The sequence below is a fragment of the Podarcis filfolensis genome, assembly GCF_964270895.1.
Source record: "Podarcis filfolensis genome assembly, chromosome: W".
In the NCBI taxonomy this organism is placed as follows: Eukaryota; Metazoa; Chordata; class Lepidosauria; order Squamata; family Lacertidae; genus Podarcis; species Podarcis filfolensis.
In genome coordinates this window covers 17,392,349-17,411,221 of record NC_139619.1, presented here as the reverse complement: position 1 = coordinate 17,411,221, position 18,873 = coordinate 17,392,349, and the positions used below count along the sequence as shown (strand labels likewise).

The 18,873-nt window shown below is 43.6% G+C and overlaps 1 protein-coding gene across 3 annotated transcripts in view; it reads right to left on the bottom strand.

The window, feature by feature from the left end:
- The window catches only part of LOC310753830 (fragile X messenger ribonucleoprotein 1-like), a 181,572-nt gene extending 163,091 nt beyond the window's left edge, over positions 1-18,481 (bottom strand). The window contains exons 1-2 of one of the 3 annotated variants that reach the window (XM_083595181.1): positions 18,226-18,479; positions 18,106-18,180 (exon numbers count right to left, since the gene is read on the bottom strand). In XM_083595181.1, coding sequence (XP_083451307.1) covers positions 18,106-18,156 — 51 coding nt within the window. In that variant the 5' untranslated portion in view covers positions 18,157-18,180; positions 18,226-18,479. Of the gene's footprint in view, positions 1-18,105 lie in introns of all 3 variants that reach the window. The other 2 variants (XM_083595183.1, XM_083595182.1) reach the window with 2 other exon arrangements.
- Between the last annotated feature and the right edge of the window lie 392 nt (positions 18,482-18,873).

The window sequence follows — 18,873 nt, the reverse complement described above, 5'->3', positions numbered from 1 at the left end:
CTTATTTAACTTATATGCAGAATTCATCATGCGAAAGGCTGGGCTGGATGAATCCCTAGCCAGAATTAAGATTGCCGGAAGAAATATCAACAACCTCAGATATGCAGATGACACAACCTTGATGGCAGAAAGTGAGGAGAAATTAAAGAACCTTTTAATGAGGGTGAAAGAGGAGAGCGCAAAATATGGTCTGAAGCTCAACATCAAAAAAACTAAGATCATAGCCACTGGTCCCATCACCTCCTGGCAAATAGAAGAGGAAGAAATGGAAGCAGTGAGAGATTTTACTTTCTTGAGCTCCATGATCACTCCAGATGGTGACAGCAGTCATGAAATTAAAAGTTGCCTGCTTCTTGGGAGAAAAGCAATGACAAACCTAGACAGCATCTTAAAAAGCAGAGACATCACCTTGCCAACAAAGGTCCGTATAGTTAAAGCTATGGTTTTCCCAGTAGTGATGTATGGAAGTGAGAGCTGGACCATAAAGAAGGCTGACCGCCGAAGAATTGATGCTTTTGAATTATGGTGCTGGAGGAGACTCTTGAGAGTCCCATGGACTGCAAGAAGATCTAACCTATCCATCCTTAAGGAAATCAGCCCTGAGTGCTCACTGGAAGGATGGATCCTGAAGCTGAGGCTGCAATACATTGGCAACATCATGAGAAGAGAAGACTCCCTGGAAAAGACCCTGATGCTGGGAAAGATGGAGGGCACAAGGAGAAGGGGACGACAGAGGATGAGATGGTTGGACAGTGTTCTCGAAGCTACAAACATGAGTTTGACCAAGCTGTGGGAGGCAGTGGAAGACAGGAGCGCCTGGTGTGCTCTCGTCCATGGGGTCACAAAGAGTTGGAAATGACTAAATAACAAGTAGTTTGGACCCAGTTCTCTCATCTGTTAAGGTCATCTGGAATCCTGATTCTGTCTTCTGTGGCATTAGCTACACCTCCCAGTTTGGTGTCTGCTAACTGGATGAGCATCCCCTCAACTCCTTCGTAAAAGCCGTTTATAAAGACATTGAATAATAATAATAATAATAATAATAATAATAATAATAATAATAATTTATTATTTATACCCCGCCCATCTGGCTGAGTTTCCTCAGCCACTCTGGGCAGCTTCCAATCAAGTGTTAAAAACAATACAGCATTAAATATTAAAAACTTCCCTAAATAGGGCTGCCTTCAGATGTCTTTTAAAGAGAAGATAACTGCTTATCTCCTTCACATCTGAAGGGAGGACATTCCACAGAGCGGGCACCACCACCGAGAAGGCCCTCTGCCTGGTTCCCTGTAACTTTGCTTCTCGCAGGGAGGGAACCGCCAGAAGGCCCTCGGCGCTGGACCTCAGCGTTCAGGCAGAACGATGGAGGTGGAAACGCTCCTTCAGGTATACTGGGCCGAGGCCGTTTAGGGCTTTAAAGGTCAGCACCAACACTTTGAATTGTGCTCGGAAACATACTGGGAGCCAATGTAGGTCTTTCAAGACAGGTGTTATGTGGTCTCAGCGACCGCCCCCAGTCACCAGTCTAGTTGCCGCATTCTGGATTAGTTGTAGTTTCCAGGTCACCATCAAAGGTAGCCCCACGTAGAGCGCAATGCAGTAGTCCAAGCGAGAGATAACTAGAGCATGCACCACACTGGCGAGACAGTCTGCGGGCAGGTAGGGTCTCAGCCTGCGTACCAGGTGGAGCTGGTAGACAGCTGCCCTGGATACAGAATTGACCTGTGCCTCCATGGACAGCTGTGAGTCCAAAATGACTCCCAGGCTGCGCACCTGGTCCTTCAGGGGCACAGTTACCCCATTCAGGAGCAGGGAGTCCCCCACACCAGCCTGCCCCCTGTCCCCCAAGAACAGTACTTCTGTCTTGACAGGATTCATCCTCACTCTATTAGCCGCCATCCATCGTCCAACCGCCTCCAGGCACTCGCACAGGACCTTAACCGCCTTCACTGGTTCTGATTTGAAAGAGAGGTAAAGCTGCATATCATCTGCATACTGATGGACACCTACTCCAAACTCCCTTACGATCTCTCCCAGCGGCTTCATGTAGATGTTAAGCATGGGGGAGAGGACGGAACCCTGAGGCACCCCACAAGTGAGGGCCAGGGGTCTGAACACTCATCCCCCCCGCACCACTTTCTGAACAGTGTATAACAGTGCCCCCAGCTCCCAGCCCCCCTAGACGATCCAGAAGGGTGTTATGGTCGATTGTATCAAAGGCCGCTGAGAGATCCAGCAGAACTAGAAAATATTGGGATTTCAGCTCCGTTCGTCCAAGCTGATAAGGCTCATCTTCCTCCGAGCCCTCCCAGCAGAGCATTAAAACAACACCACAGCGGAAGGATGAGATAGGTATGAGCTACATTTTTATGCTTTATTACTAAACTATGCAGAGAGCAAAGAAATATACATCCTCTCTCTATGAGAACAGAGAGCAACTGAACAAAGAAAGCAAAGGAACAAAGGAAACAGGAAACTACTAACGTCACATCCCATCTCCCTTTCCTGTGAGACTCCAATAGTCTGGAAGCCCTGGAATGTAAACACAGTCGTGACTGCAAGCAGCTGCACAGTGAGGAAACAGAAACTAACAGGAAACAGCTCTCACCTTTGTCCCTAGCCCACCGTAGATCATCAACCAGTGCGACCAAGGCAGTTTCAGTCCCATGATGAGGCCTGAATCCCGATTGGAAGGGATCCAAATGGTCCGCAACCTCCAGGCGTGTCTGGAGTTGTTTAGCAACCACCCGCTCAATCACCTTGCCCAAGAATGGAAGATTTGAGACTGGGCGATAGTTGGCCATACTGGCCGGGTCTAAAGATGTTTTTTTAAGAAGTGGTTTAATGACCGCCTCTTTCAGAGGATCTGGGAATGCTCCCTCACAGAGGGAAGCATTCACCACCCCGCAGAGCCCATCGCCCAGCCCTTCCCGGCTTGCTTTTATTAGCCAGGATGGGCAAGGATCAAGGAGACAGGTGGTTGGTTTGACGTGTCCAAGGAGCCTGTCCACATCCTCAGGGGTAACGGATTGAAATTGATTCCATGCAACTTGACCAGACAGGGCTCTAGCACTCTCCTGCCCCAGCCCTGGTCCCATTGTGGTGTCTACCTCCTTCCAAATATGAGCAACTTTATCTGCAAAAAACTTTGCAAAATCATTGCAGGAGATCTTGGGGTCTTTACAAGGCCCTGGTGGTAAAGGTGGTTCCATTAAATTGTGAACCACCTGAAAAAGTCTCCTGCTGCTGTTTTCTGCAGATGCAATAGAGGCGGTGAAGAAAGTCTTCTTTGCCGTCACTATCGCCACTTGGTAGGCTCGACCTCGAGCTCTAACCCGTGTCCGGTCAGCCTCAGAATAAGTTATCCGCCACTGACGCTCTAACCGTCTTAGCGATTGTTTCCTCGCCCTGAGCTCCGAAGAAAACCATGGGGCTGTCCGGGCTCCATGCAATCGGAGAGGGCACTTTGGAGCCAGACAGTCGATAGCCCTGGTTAACTCCGCATTCCAGCGGGCCACCAGGGAATCAGCTGAAAGGCCATCAACATGGGATAAAGCATCCCCTACCACCCTCTGGAAACCATCTGGATCCATTAAGTGGCCAGGGCGGACCATCCGAATTGGTCCCACCTCCCTGCAGAGGGGAAGGGTTGTGGAGAAGTCCAGTTGCACCAGGAAGTGATCTGACCATGGAACTTCTTAAGTTTCGCTTTTACTTAGTAGCAGATCACCAACATCCATAGAGGTGAACAACAGGTCCAACGCATGTCTGCGGCTATGAGTTGTGGCCAGACTTATTCAGGGACAGCCCCATGGAGGCCATGCTTTCCACAAAGTCCCGAGCAGCCCCTTGTAAGGTCATGTCGGCATGGATGTTAAAATCTCCTAGGACAACCAAACTAGGTCTCCAGGAGAACATCCGCCACGACCTGAAGCAGCTTGGGCAGGGAATCCTTGGTGCAGCGGGGAAGTTGGTACACCAAAAGGAATCCTGTACTGCCCCTATTGCCCAGCCTCCAGAACATGCACTCAGAGAACTGGGTCTTCCCAGTAGGACGCCTGATGCAAGCTAGTGACTTCCTAAAAATCACTGCAACCCCCCCTCCCCGCCCACATGACCTGGGTTGCTGTGCACAAGAGAAACCTGGTGGACAAGCAGCAGCTAAGACAGGCCCATCTGCTTCATCCAACCAAGTCTCTGTCAGGTCAAGTCCTCCATCCACAATCAAGTCATGGATGGCAGTGGTCTTATGAATCATTGACCTAGCATTACACAGCAACACCTTCAGGTCATGTGGGTTTCCCTTGTTGATTCCAGTATCCATCCGGTCAAGACCAGACCCAGAGGCAGGGATAGTCTCCAAACATCGACTAAGCCTGCCTCCTCAGTACATGGTCTGGTCGTAGCGTAACTCCTCCTCCTGCCCATGATCACTGAGATCAGATGTCCCAGTGCATCCCCCCCCCATGGAACTTGCCCAGCCATTATGTTGGCTGGGCCCCACTCCCAGGCAGCCCTGATCCCGCCCCTTTAAAACAAAACGCAAACTATACAACAACCAATAAAACAACAAAAAACAAAAACTGAACAGTTATACTAAAATTAATCCCCAACCAGATATCCACCCGACCCCCCAACCAAACAAAAAGGGGTGGGGAGAAGAAAAAACTTAAAATGCCACCAACTACTTAAAGACATTTTAAAACACATTAGCCACTTGGAACAGGGAAGCAACAGCAGAACAACCCTGCACTTCCCCAAGAGTTTGTTCCAAATGACTCCAGCCCCACTCTCTAGGCACTGCCACAGGAGTCCTTTTGTAGCTGGGAGTGTGAAGGCCTGGGCCCCGCCCCCTGGGCCAGTTGGAAAAGGCCTTGGAAGGGAGCAGGCCCTGCAGTCCTCACCCCAGCCGATGGTTCTATATAGTCATAGAATCATAGAGTTGGAAAAGACCACAAGGGCCATCGAGTCCAACCCCCTGCCAAGCAGGAAACGCCATCAGAGCACTCCTGACATATGGTTGTTAAGCCATATATAATATAATATAATATATATATATAACATATATATATAACATATATAATATATAATATGTCAAGATATGGATAAGCCTCATGGTTTAAAGTTGACCTTATTTTCTGGCTTGTTTGGAAGCCATTAACAACAGTTCCCCAGTTTGAATGCAATGGAAAGTTATAATTAACTAAAGACTTCCCTGCTTGTTTGCTCACTCCTGAAAAGGAAGGAGCATAGCAGCTGCGTATGGGGAATGACTCTCAGCTTACTAAACTAAAAAATGATTGTCTTAAGTATTGTTAATACTATACCTATGTTCACAATGAAAAGGGAACAGGAAAGGAAAATTCATGTGGGAGGGAGATGGCGCAAGTGCACATTCAAGCATGGTGAGGTCTGGAAGTGGGGAAATTCACATGAAAGGAAAAGTGAAGCCACGAACCTATGGAACACTTGTGACTTTTTAAAACATGTTTTCAACTGCCTTGTTTGTGTAATTTTGTATTGTCCAATATATGGTTGGTTTTGTGCATTTTACTCAGCTCTGGTATCTTATAGATGAAAGGCAAGTTACATTTGTACTGTACCTATTTTAATGAAAGAAATGAAATTCCACATATGGCAACATTACCCTGAGCACATTTCAACCTGGTTACAAGTTCATATAATGCAATTATCTTACTCTGGTACCAGAACAACTCAATTGTGTTTCTTGAACTGCAAAGAAAACGCTTTGTTCACACTGACAACATAAACAGGATAATTCTGGAATTAGGGATGAACACAATTCAGTTCAACATAACAGCTTTACATCCTCTGACAAAAGCACTTTAAAATGTCTAAATGAATATTAAAATGCATCTTTCCACAGCAAATTGTTCATTACTGAATCACTATCAACTCTTGTTAGACAAAATTTCTAGCTCCTGCAATGTACAAGATAATTAAAGTGTTTAATAGCTCCATCATCAAAGACAGTGGCAATTCATAATCTATCTTTTCAGGCAAACATGCTTATGGCTGAATATGATATACAGAAACAATATCCCGTTGACACATAATTCTCTGTTTTTAATAGTGCTGGTACGCCAGGACAGAAATTATGAAATATGTTTGTTATCTCAGTTCTAATACTATATAGTTTAAAGAACTGTGAAAAGCAATTGTTGTACTCCAGTTGAGCAAGGGTGAGCAAATCACCAAACTCAAAGCACCAAAAACTGGAGCCTCAAGCAAACAGTCTGAGACTCTGGTACAAGAAATGCAGCCAGCATCAAATTTGCTGCAATATTGTAAAACACATCAAGTGCCTTTCTAAGAATATCTCACAACTCCAATGACACTTATATTAAAAAGTAAACATAAACATCAATACAGCCTTACACTTAAAGCTGTCATACAATCTTATAATACGAACAGCAGCCTAAAGAAAAATTTCACCTGCTGCCAGGCAAGAGTATGATAATAAATGTAGCAAAAGACATGTATGACAAATGTAGCAGGGATGATGGGAAGTAAATTCCTCAGAGTATGAAGCACAAAATTATAACCAAGAGTTTCACCTAACCTAATCTAAAATAAATAAATAAAACAAAACAAGGCAGGTCAGGTCATATCCAACGTCTTGAATTGTGCTCAAAACAAAAAGTTGGTACATTCCCACTCCAAGTGCAGCTTGGACTTAAGCTGATACGCTTTCTTCCCTGCAGACCACATCACATGTGGGATCACCATTATATTGACTACTGAACCAATTTCTCTTGCAGATTTTCCACATTCAAGTAACTTCAAGATCTTCTGGTTTAGATACTGTCTTCTATCTTTGGGGAGGTCAGCAGGGATGATGTTTGTGAGGCTTTAAACAACTCCCACTCTTACCATGAATGGGGGAGGGGGATTTCCAAACAGGATGCTGACTTTGGAGAAAAATTTGCTACTGTTAAGATCTCACGCCATGGAACAGGCATTTGATAGTCAGCTCTGCTTATGAATATACCGTATTTTTCGCCCCATAGGACGCACTTTTTCCCCTCCAAAAATGAAGGGGAAATGTGTGTGCGTCCTATGGGGCGAATGCAGGCTTTCGCTGAAGCCTGGAGAGCGAGAGGGGCCGGTGCGCACCGACCTCTCTCGCTCTCCAGGCCTCAGGAAGCTCTGCGCAACCCTCGGGAGACCGGCTCCGAGGGTTGCGCAGAGCTGCCTGTAGTCCCGGGCTCAGCGCAGCTCTGCGCGGCCATCGGGAGCCGGGCGCGAAGTCCCGCCCGGCTCCCGATGGCCGCGCAGAGCTGCCTCCAGTCCCGGGCTCAGCGGGCTTCTCCCCATCACCAGCCCCACAAGCTCGGGGGACAGCGGGGAGGCGGAGTGCGCCTTCCCGCTGTTCCCCAACCTGGTTCTTCCAGCCCCGCACCTGGGGGTCTGAATACAACAATAGAGTTTGCAGGATTTGTTTGATTGTGTTCAGCTGAGTTTGCGGGCGGGTCCCTACTTTACCTTTAAATTTGTGAGCCATGTTCATATTCCTTAAGGAATGCTAATAAACAGAAGGCTGTATGCCTCTTTTCTGTTCTTCCTTCAGGAAATATGCACATAGAGACAGGTATGTTTTATAAGACTTCTCATATGAGTGATGGTGGGCAATATCCATTTTATATCCTTCTGTGATCAGATGAGTTATTTTGTCATTTTTTGTCTTTATAGATTTACCCTTGTTCTAAACTATTAATTACGCACTGTTTACATTTTACCACACAGGTAATGTTGCATGTATGCAGTCTCTCCACATTTTACGTCATGTGGAAACCGGGTGGATTTGATTTAAATGACGATTTAAATCACTAGTCAGTAAGAAGAGATTTATTGTTATTTTTTACAGAAAGACATTCTTCTGGTATAATCTTAATATTTACAACCAGATGAAGGTTTCATTTTTGGAATAATAAATTTTCAGAGCAGTTTTTACAGTTATATCAAAAATTACTGATTTGGTTATACTATTAGCAATACATAGACATAATTATGAAATTATTCAGGGGCTTAATAAGTTAACTGTTTATATTCGGACAGCTTTTCTGCTGTACTTTATTGGAGGGAGAAAAATAATCATTTACTTAGTAACAATTTATTTAACTAAAACAATAACATTGTAGCATATGTATCCATGTTAACTAATGTGGTTAAACAATTAAAAAAAACTTAGATTGTGTTTTAGCACACATGAAAAACTTAAATCCTTATTTCCTGATTAATAGCCTTTGGACTATAATGTAACTTAAATAAAAAAACTTTATTTAGAAAGATTTTTCCTCCAAAAGCATTTTATTTAAAAAATCTGATTTAAATTTTTAAAAATCTGATTTTTTAATTATTTTTTTAATCATTGATTTTTATCCACCCTGCTAGAAACACACGTCACACATCCTTCAGGTTTAAGATTGCTGGATTGCTAAATTTAGTATTCTTCAACACACACACACAAATTGTACATAGCTGTGTTGGTCCATTATGACAAATCCAAAAGCTGTAATAGGGCTTTTACAATGATTCATAAGCTGTGGCAATTCTTGTTCATGTAAACATTGAGAAAATATTAGCAATTCCATGCAGGCTGGGAAATATCAGGTTTTCAACATCGCAATGTATCACCAACCAAACATTGTGATCTGGCGATACACTGCAATGTGAAACAAGCTGCATTGGCCCCTGTTCCGTGAGGCCCTTTCACCTCAGCACTTCACAGGGCCAGGGATGACACAGTTTGTCCTCGGCACGTGGAGGCAACAGGCTGCCTCACCCCTGGCTCCTCACTGCCTTGGAAGGCTCCCACCCCCCAACTGAGCATTCCCTCTATCACACTGAGGAAATGAGCTACTTAGGCAAGCTGGAGGGGGGCACTCCCTCAAAGGTGCCTGCCACCCCGGGAGGAAAGACGCAGCCCACCCTCCTGGGTGAAGGCAGCCAGGCGGCACAGAGCCTGTCAGGTTCCATTTCCAAGACTGCCTCCAACTTCGCACGGGCGGGCTACCTCTTTCTCCCAGGAGGAAGAGGCGACCCACCTGTGCTAAGGTGGTGGTGGCTGAAACAGCCATATGAATGTTCTGTTCACATGGTAGCCTCAGCAGCTGCCGCCTTGGCACAGGCAGGGGGTGCTACTCCTCTTCCAGGAGGAAGAGGTAGCCCACCCGCCCCAGGTGAGCCCCAGGCAGCCATGCACCCCTCAATGGAGAAGTTTAAACAAGCCAAGAGGGAGGAACAAGCTTCATCAGCAACAGCTGATGTAGCTTGTTCCTCCCTTAGTTATATGATAGCCAGAGCTTTATGGCAATTTCATCTGGCAGTATATCACGAGTGAAACCACTGCTGCTCCCGAGTCCCTCTGCCACCAATGCCCAGCTGCAGCTTGTTTCTCCTTTGGCGCACTGGGGGCAGAGGGACTCAAGACAGAGGTGGCTGTTTCACTCACGATATACCGCCGGGTAAAGCTACCATTGGTGCCTGGCCCTCATACCGGTCCTAGCCTACATTCCATGAAATAATATTAAGATTCCATCTAATTCTAGAAGCAGAGCTGCAAAATCTTCTGTGCTGTACATCTTGAGGGAAAACTCCAGTTCATCTCCCACAAAAATGGGAAATGCTAAAAGGCTGCTTAGAAAATACTTTTAACTTCTGCTCACAACTCAAACATTCATCTGCTTTAGAATATGACTTGGCAACTATGCAAAGAGTTCATTTGCACTTTTACTCTGAATTGACTGTCTAGTATAAAGGTAAAGGTAAAGGGACCCCCTGACCGTTAAGTCCAGTTGCGGATGCCTCTGGGGTTGTGGCACTCATCTCGCTTTACTGGCCAAGGGAGCAGATGTTTGTCTGCAGAGTTTTTCCACAGTTTTATCTAATATTCTGGCCATATTCTTCTCCTTTTAAAATATCAGTCATGATAAGCTAAGAAAAATGTGGATGCAATCCTGGTGGCTTTTTTTAGTGTTGAGAGGTCCTTGAGACTAGGATGCTCCAACATGTGAGGGGTAGCTTTGGATAAAGAGGGTTATGGAAACCATTTGAGATAAGAGCTCCATGTGATTCTGTTAAACTTGTAGCTTTGCTGGTGATCTGGATAGTATGATCTGTAAGTAAGCTGCTTTGTTTGGAGCTTGGCAATGAAACTGAGGCATTTTTTTATTAAATATGAATAAAGAGACAAATATGAATGTCGTTTGGGTTGAAGAAATCGGTAATGAGAAACATTCATACAACAGAATGCTTTTCAACAGAAACTTACAAGAAACAAAGAAGCAAACGATATTGAAGAGTATTACTTTACATGAAAAAATATTGATCAATAAACCGGGAGATTTAAGAACGATGAACACTATTAAAATGCTCCAAACCCAACTTTTAATGATGGTTATTCAAGAAATGGAACAGAAATTAAAATACCTTAAGCAGAAACATTTTGAATTTGCAAACAAACCAGGAAGATTACTGCCTTGGAAGTCAAAAAAGGAAAACAAGGGAAATGTTATAAACAAAATAAATACGTATGGTAAAGTAACATATTATGAAAAGGCAGTGAGAATGGATTTTTTAAAGATTTTATTCTAACATATATACAAGAGGGAGAAGACAAAGAAAAGAGAGCAATATCTGAGAAGCAGAAACCTGCCAAAAATGTCAAAACAACAAGTGGATATATTAAATGCCCCAACTTTAACAGAAATAGAGAATGCAATAAGTCAAGTTAAGATTAATAAAGCACCTGGGCCAGATTGTTTAACTGCTGTCTATTATAAAGTGTTCAAGGACCAGCTAGTCTTTGTGTGTATTGATGAACAATATCCTAATTAAGGGTAGGATCCCAGATTCCTGGAAGAATGCAAATATTGTGTTGATTCCTAAACAAGATCAAGACTTAACACAAGTTAAGAACTATAGGCCCATTTCTTTGCTTAATTGAGATTATAATGTATTTGCTGCAATAATGGCAAAAAAATTTAAAATAATGCTGAGAGACTTTATACATGGGCTTTGGGGAAAGTTATATGAGAGGGGTTAGGGCAATCTATACAAAGCAATTTGCCAGCTTTATAGCAAATGGTAATTTATCAGAAAAGTTTACTATATCAAAAGGAACAAGGCAAGGATGCCCACTGTAAGAGAAAATAAAGAAAATAGAGGTGTTCAAATAGGGCATCAGAAATATCAACTAAGGACCTTTGCGGACGACTTACGTTTTATTTGAAGATAACCCTTTTAAAAATACGAGAACAGTATTTAGTGAGATTTAACAGTTTGGAGACCTAGCAGGTTTTTATATACAGTGGTGCCTCGCAAGACGAAATTAATTCGTTCCGCAAGTTTTTTCTTCTTGCGAGTTTTTCGTCTTGCGAAGCACGGTTTCCCATAGGAATGCATTGAAAATCAATTAATGCGTTCCTATGGAGACCGCCTTCAGACCAGGTTCGGGGACAGTCTGTCCCCGGACCTCTTCTGAAGGCTGGCGGGGGGAGAAGGACTTTTCTCCCCACCGCCAGCCTTCAGAACAGCCTTCTGAAGGCTGGCGGTGGGAAGAAAAGCCCTTCTCCCACCGCCAGCCTTCAGAAGAGTTCCCGCAGGGCTGCCTAGGCTGCGGATAGCAGCCTGCTGCCCCGCGCGAGGGGCGCTCTGCTTCAGATCGCCCCTCGCGCAGGGCAGACAGGTCCGGGAACAGAGGAGAAGGCGCGCTGCGCTTCCCCGCTGTCCCCGGAGATTTCCCTATGGGCTTTCGTCTTGCGAAGCAAGCCCATAGGGAAATTCGTCTTGCGAAGCCGCTAAAAATCGGAAAACCCTTTCGTCTTGCGGCTTTTTCGTTTAGCGAGGCATTCGTCTTGCGGGGCACCACTGTACCGTATTTTTCGCCCTATAGGATGCACTTTTCCCCCTCCAAAACTGAAGGGGAAATCTGTGTGCGTCCTATGGGGCGAATGCAGGCTTTCGCTGAAGCTTGGAGAGCGAGAGGGGTCTCCCTCTCCAGGCTTCAGGAAGCTATCAGCAAGCCTGGGGAGCCCGCGGGAGTTCCCGCAGAGCTCCCTAGGCTGCGGATAGCAGCCTGCTGCCCGGAGCGCGGGGCGCGCTGAAGCCGCGGCTTGTGGGGGGGAATAATTTTTTTTTTTCCCCCAAAAAAACTAGGTGCGTCCTATAGGGCGAAAAATACGGTAAATAAGTGTAAGACAAAGATGATGGTAAAAAATATGAATCAACAAGAGAAAGATGTTGCAAGAGAAGATGGGTATCAAGGTGGAGAAAAAGGTGAAATATTTGGGTGCATGGCTAACAAATAATGAAATGTTATATCAGAATAATAATGTTAATGTCTGGAATGGAGTGAAACATGATTTATTGAGATGGGGAAGGATGAAACTTTCGCTGTTGGGAAGGATTTCAGCCATAAAGATTACCTAAAATGTTTTTTTATTTCAAACCATGCCAATAATTAGTAATGTCAGCTGCTTCAGACAATGGCAAAAAGTTATCTAGATTTATTTTGCAGAGGAGGAAACCAAGGATTAAATTTAAAATATTAATGGATCTTAAGGAAAGAGGTAGATTCTCACTGCAAGATCTTAAATTATATTATGGAGCAGTTTGTCTGATCTGAAGGATTGTTGTTATTTAAAAATATTATATTGTTGGATTTGAAAGGGTAAGGAAGACTGTCTGGTTGGCATGCTTATTTTTTGGTATGATAAGACAAAGTGTTTTTGGATCATTGTGTACGAATAAGTCTTTTGAGAGTCGGGGCCGGGTGCGGGGTTAATTCTGAACGCTGATTCGAATATGTTAATTGCTGCATTACAAGAAACAATGCCACATAATTTTTTCTCAAAATAGGGTTGGAATTGGGGGGGGGGGTCCTGAGGGGTCATTTCATCATATGTGGTGGTCTTGTAGCAAGGCTAAGGGTTTCTGGGAAATGATATACCATGAATTGAAAAAGATGTATAAAATGACCTTTCCCAAAAAACCCAAAGCCTTTCTTATTGGGGATAATAGGGACAGAGATTCCAAAAAAAAACCCTGACCAACCTTTTATGTATGCAACAACTGCAGCTAGAATTTTATATGCACAGAAATGGAAAGATGAAGAGACTCCAAATAAGGAAGAATGGCTTATAAAACTGACTGATAAAGTAAGAGGACAAAATAATATCTTCATAGATGAATGGAGGCCATTGGTGGGTTAACGATTGTGCTATTATTCTTATATGAAGTCACATGCAAGATTTGAGATATGAGCAATGGAAGAGTGTAGAGAATGGACTTTGGGCGCTTCGAAAATATAGATGTGTGTTAATGCAGCTACTACTTGGGTCGTTCCAAATCAAGTGGTCCAATTTTTTTACCTCATGTCAAATTTCTTAATTTTCTGAACACTTGTTGAATGATCAAAACAAAGTTTAAATTTAAAATTTTATTTTTTTATCTCATCCCGTTTGTGAGTGAATTTCAAAAAATTGACAATTTTGACCTTGCCAGTCTACACAAAACCTTAAAAGCTCAGCCCAGAATTGAGATATGTCAAAAAGAAAAACACCAATCTCTTCAGAACTTCATGGACTTTAATATGATATGTCACATGGTGGGCTTACTTTAAATTTTAAAGTTAAGTCACATAACTTAAAATTTAAAAAAGTGATTTAAATATCATATCATTAAATTTTCCCCCAAAATGTATTGATTTTTTTAACATTTCTAAGAGCTACCTGCAAAATTTTGGGATCCCAATGAGATCACAGTTTTTATAAATATTTTGTACATACATGTCTGCCTTGGTTCTGTTTAGGATAAGTGGATCTTCTTGGAGTAAAATATTGCAGAATAAACAAGACTTCAAACTATAATATCAGTTACTTCAGGCATTTTAGTTTTGAAATATTTCAATTTTGGGCTGAGCCAAAATTGTCAATTTTTTGAATTTCAAACCCTCATAACTCAAATGGGATGAGATAAAAAATTAAAAATTTAGATTTAAACTTAGTTTTGTTCATTCAACAAGTGTACAAAATATTAAGAAAATTGGATGACATGAGGTAAAAAAGTTGGATCACTTGATATGGAATGACCCTGAAATTGTGTTATTGTACATATTTATTACATGCTGTGTGTGTGTGTGTGTGTGTGTGTGTGTCATTCCACGCCAAATCACCTGATTTTAATTCTTGACCGTGCTCTCACAACTCAGATTTTCTTCTATTTTTCTATGTGTAGATACCTGTGAGATAATCTCAAATTAATTTTGCTAAAAAAAATTGGTCCAAAATTGGACACAGGATAATTTTCTTTAAAAATTGATTTTTGCGCTTTGACCATATCATTGCAAAAGTGTTTTACACAATAAAATTAATAAGAGCTCTAGGACATATTTTGTTTTTATAAAACTTAATTTTTAAAATACCATATTTTTCACTCCATAAGACGCACTTTTTTCCTCCTAAAAAGTAAGGGGAAATTTCTGTGCGTCTTATGGAGTGAATGTGTGGTTGATCGCTGGCTCCCTTTCTGGCCCTGCCCCCTTGCCCAGGCCTCCATTGTTGAATGTTGTGCAGATGGAGGCTGTTTGTTTCCCCAGCTGCATGTGACTGGCTGATCTGTCTGGAAACTGTAGAAACAGCTCCCTTTTCTTTCCTAAAGAAGCTGCAGAACCCATAAAACAGAATTTTTTTCCCTTTGCAAAGTAAGCTCAACAACTGTGAGCTGATCCCCCCAAAAACGGGGCTTTCCCCCTTTCCTCCTCTAAAAACTTATGCGTCTTATGGTCAGGTGTGTCTTATGGAGCGAAAAATACGGTATATCAGATGACATTGTAACATAAGAGAGTACAATTTAACTATTCTCATGAATGTGTGACTTATTTCAGGCTCAAAGAGACCTTAAACCTGTACAAAATAATCTTTTTTTGTAAAAAAATTGCTTCAAAATCTATTTTTTAACCACAAAAAACACTCTCCTCATTTTTAAAACATAACAAGCACATGGTTAGCCCATTCTACAACAAAAGTATGATGTGCTTAAATTGTGCGGAAATCGAAATTTTAAAAAAATTATCCTGTGCCCAAATCTTAAAAATAATCTGAGGTTATCTCATAGATTTTCTTCAAAAAATGTTTATGTGTAGATACCAGAGTCATGAGAGCACATGGCACCAAGGGACTTGGTGTTGAATGACCCATATATATGTATGTATGTAATTGGTTTTATGCCTGACAGCTGCTTAGATGCCAGCTTTGACAATTAAGAAGCATATAAATTCATTAAGACTACTGAAAGAAATTAGAGAGAGAAAGTGAAACAAATGTGCAACTTTAGATTATTTGGAGAGGTGCTGTGAGAAGAGGCAGGGGCAGTAGAAATAGTTCTATGAGCAGTACCTCCTAAATAACAGGGTTAGGGGAAGAGAGGATGTCTCAAATCTCTCTAAAGCAACCGTCCAGTGCCTCATTACATAAGAAAGGAACTTTCCAGCCTCTCTCCACCCCCCCGCAAAGCAAAGCTCATTCTGATTAAATAACAAACCCATACACAGCCCTTCTCTTCTTTTGGCTCTTCTCTTCTGAAACAAGAGGGTGGTGGAAAAGTGTGGGGAGTGGGAGAGATGATCACCTGGAGGAGAAAGAAGTAGTGGAGGAATTCCAATCCAACCCCCATTTCCAAAAACTACTTTATTACTGTAAAAGAGGAGCAAAAGACTGCTGGATTAAGCAGAAGCTGGTCTTGAGGGGAGGACCGCTTGGCCTATCACTCAGTATCCAAAAAACCAAAGTGCCGCACCAACAAGCACAAAACAACCCCTCCGCAGTGCCACAAATCCAACTTAATGGTGTAACGTTGGAAAAGGTTGATCACTTCTCCTACCTGGGCAGTTATCTTTCCAAAGGGGCCGACATTCATGCTGAAATCCAGCGGTGCCTGAACTCTGCAAGTGCAGCTTTCTCCCGATTGAAGTGCAGAGTGTTTGAGGACTGGGACATTCGCAAGGGAACCAAAATACTTGTTTACAAAGCTATTGTACTACCAATTTTACTGTACGCTTGTGAAACATGGATCACTTATAAATGCCATCTCCAACTCCTTGAACAATTCCATCAACAGTGTCTCCAAAAAATTTTACACATCACTTTGGAAGACAGGCGAACTTACGCCAGTGTACTAGAAGAAGCAAAGATCACCTGTATCGATGCAATGATTATTCAACATCAACTTTGTTGGACTGGTCGTATTGAAAAGGAGGTGAAAAGGAGAAACAAGCTAAGAGGAAGGCATGTCTGGCAAACCCTCACTGTGATAAACTCCCGCCTGGAAACCTTATGTCCCCACTGTGGAAGGACATGTGCATCCAGAATTGGCCTCCACAGTCACTTACTCATGGAAGAGAATCTTACTCTGCTACAAGTGATTGCCAAAGAAAGGAAGAAACACTTTCATCAACCTAAGCCTCCCCATCTCAATTTGGTTAACAGGTGCTCAATTCAGACACAAGTACTCGTACACTGAAAAATTCACATGAATATATGCATATAACACACAACCACAAATCAACAGTGAAAGGGCTCTATATATGTATGAGAATTATATACAGATGAAATGGGTTTATATATGCTTTCACTCCTCATCCTCCCCCCCCCCAGGGTTGCTACCTGTCCCTTATAATAAGGGATTGTCCCTTATTTCAAAGAAAAATGCTGTGTCCCTTATTTCTTCTCCCTCCTTTTCTGCTGAGGTGAGCGCTAAACTCAGCTTCTCCCTCCCTCCCATCTCTACCAGTGCTGTTGCCTCCCTCCTGCTTGTCTGCATTCTCTGTCTCCCTTTCCTTTCCCTACCCCTCCCTGTTACACTAAATCCAGTAGAGTGAATGGAGTGATTTGGGTGGGGGGAGAGGAGAGGCTGGCCAGCACTAAAGCTGGCAGATTTTTTTCCTGCTGACCAGGGAAATGAAGGATACTAGGCTGCTGTATAAAAAGGGACAGTGGATATTGCAAACCCATTTTTTAGGTACCAAAGAAAACCCCTCTCCCCAAAAACCCATGACTATTTAAAGAGCTTTAAATGTGTACTGCAGATGAGGACTCAAACTCCTTTGCAAGAAACCGTAACACTCCTAAATTCACTTTCAGCTTGACTCTTTGAAAATAGAAATAAGTCCCAATTATTTCAGTTGAATTTACTTTCAAGTAAGTATGCAGAGGAGTGAAGCCTTAAACGGTGGTTGTTTTTATTTATACAATATTTGCATCAATTTAAATAAAGGACAGGTCCAAAAATGAAGCACACATGTAACCCTAGTGGTTAAATGAACTTGTTTAATTATGATGCATGCATGTGAATGTATAAGGCATTAGCTACATGGAAAGGGAAGTTGGAGACAAAGCTCTGTGAGGAAAAGAAACAGAATTTGTTGCACCAGGTTTCTACATTTACCATTCTTCTGACAAGCAGAAATTCAGCAGGTGGGGAGGGTATGAGTCATTGAAATTAATGTGCCTTGCTAACGTAGATCTGTAAATTTCATTGGGTCTCCTCTATGAGTATGACCCGCTCTGGAAACAACCCATTGTAATCGATTACCTTGTGCAGAAATTACTTAAAAGCAATTTTTAGTCCCCCAATTCCTCCCTCCCATCATGTCCCATATTTTGCCTAACCTGTCCCTTATTTTGCCAGACCAAAGGTGGCAACTCTACTCCAACCCCCTGCCACCGATTACTCCACAGTCTGAGGTACTAATGTTTATGAATACCAGTTGCTGGAAACCTCAAGAAGGGGTGTTCGCTCCGCTCTCGGGGGCCAGGCTTCTCAGAAGTCGATCCAAGGGGGGCAGGAGATTACGAGTGTGACAGAGGCAGCCGCAGTTTCCTCTTGCACCTCGCGAACCTCTTCTCTGCCTCCCCCCAATAATGTTCTCCTCAGACTTAAACGTGTGTGTGAAAAGGGGCGGGGCGGTTTTCCAGTCTGGCCCAGCGGCGTTCTAGGCCCTCGGGGCACAAAGAGAGGGAAGTGGAGGAGTCAACACTTCACTCCTCGATTCGCGCCAGGACAACGACCTCATTTCATTACCTTGTAAAAGGCCTCGTTGGAGCCGCGCACCTCCACCACCAGCTCTTCCATGGCGGCAGGACAGGAGGGAGTTGTGGAAAAGCAGGAGGTGAAAAGAGGCCTACGGCCCAGACGGCCTGTCGTCCGGCTTCCTCCTTTCTTGTGGCCTCCTTCCGTCTACCTCACTGGCGCGTGCAGGAGGAGGCGGCGGCGGCAATTTAGGCCGAGAGGCGGCTTCCCCTTCGCCACCTCCTAACAGCTCGTCGTTGTCACTGCCCTTAATGAAAGTGAAATTGTCACCCCGCAGCGTCGAAGGCTGTGGCGGCAACGGCTGCTAAGCAGGGAAGTGGGGGACGAGCAGTGCCACAAGCCGCCCGCTTCGAATGTAAACATTAAAAAAACTGGCGCCGTCACGTGATACAGCGGGGTTCCGGAGATGTGACGTGGGGCGGGAGGGGTAAGAAAAGGAGAGGAGTCGGAGTCACACGATTACTCCGGCGCACTTACGTGAGCGCGCTCTTTCGAGCGTTCTCTGGTGTTCAAGAAAGAGCATTACCGAACGCTGAAACCCTAAGTGACCAACGGCGTTGATGAGCTGTCGCCCACCCCTGTCTACTCTTTCACTTCCTCTCGCCCGCCCACAGTCACTCAATGGAACGGCCACTCGCTGCTTTCAACAACTCAAATCCCTCTCTCCGTTAAGAGTGATGCTACATCTGTCCAATGAAACATTTGGGAGCGGAAGCTCTGAAAGATGCTACTGACGGGGCGCGATGTGCAGTTTCCTGG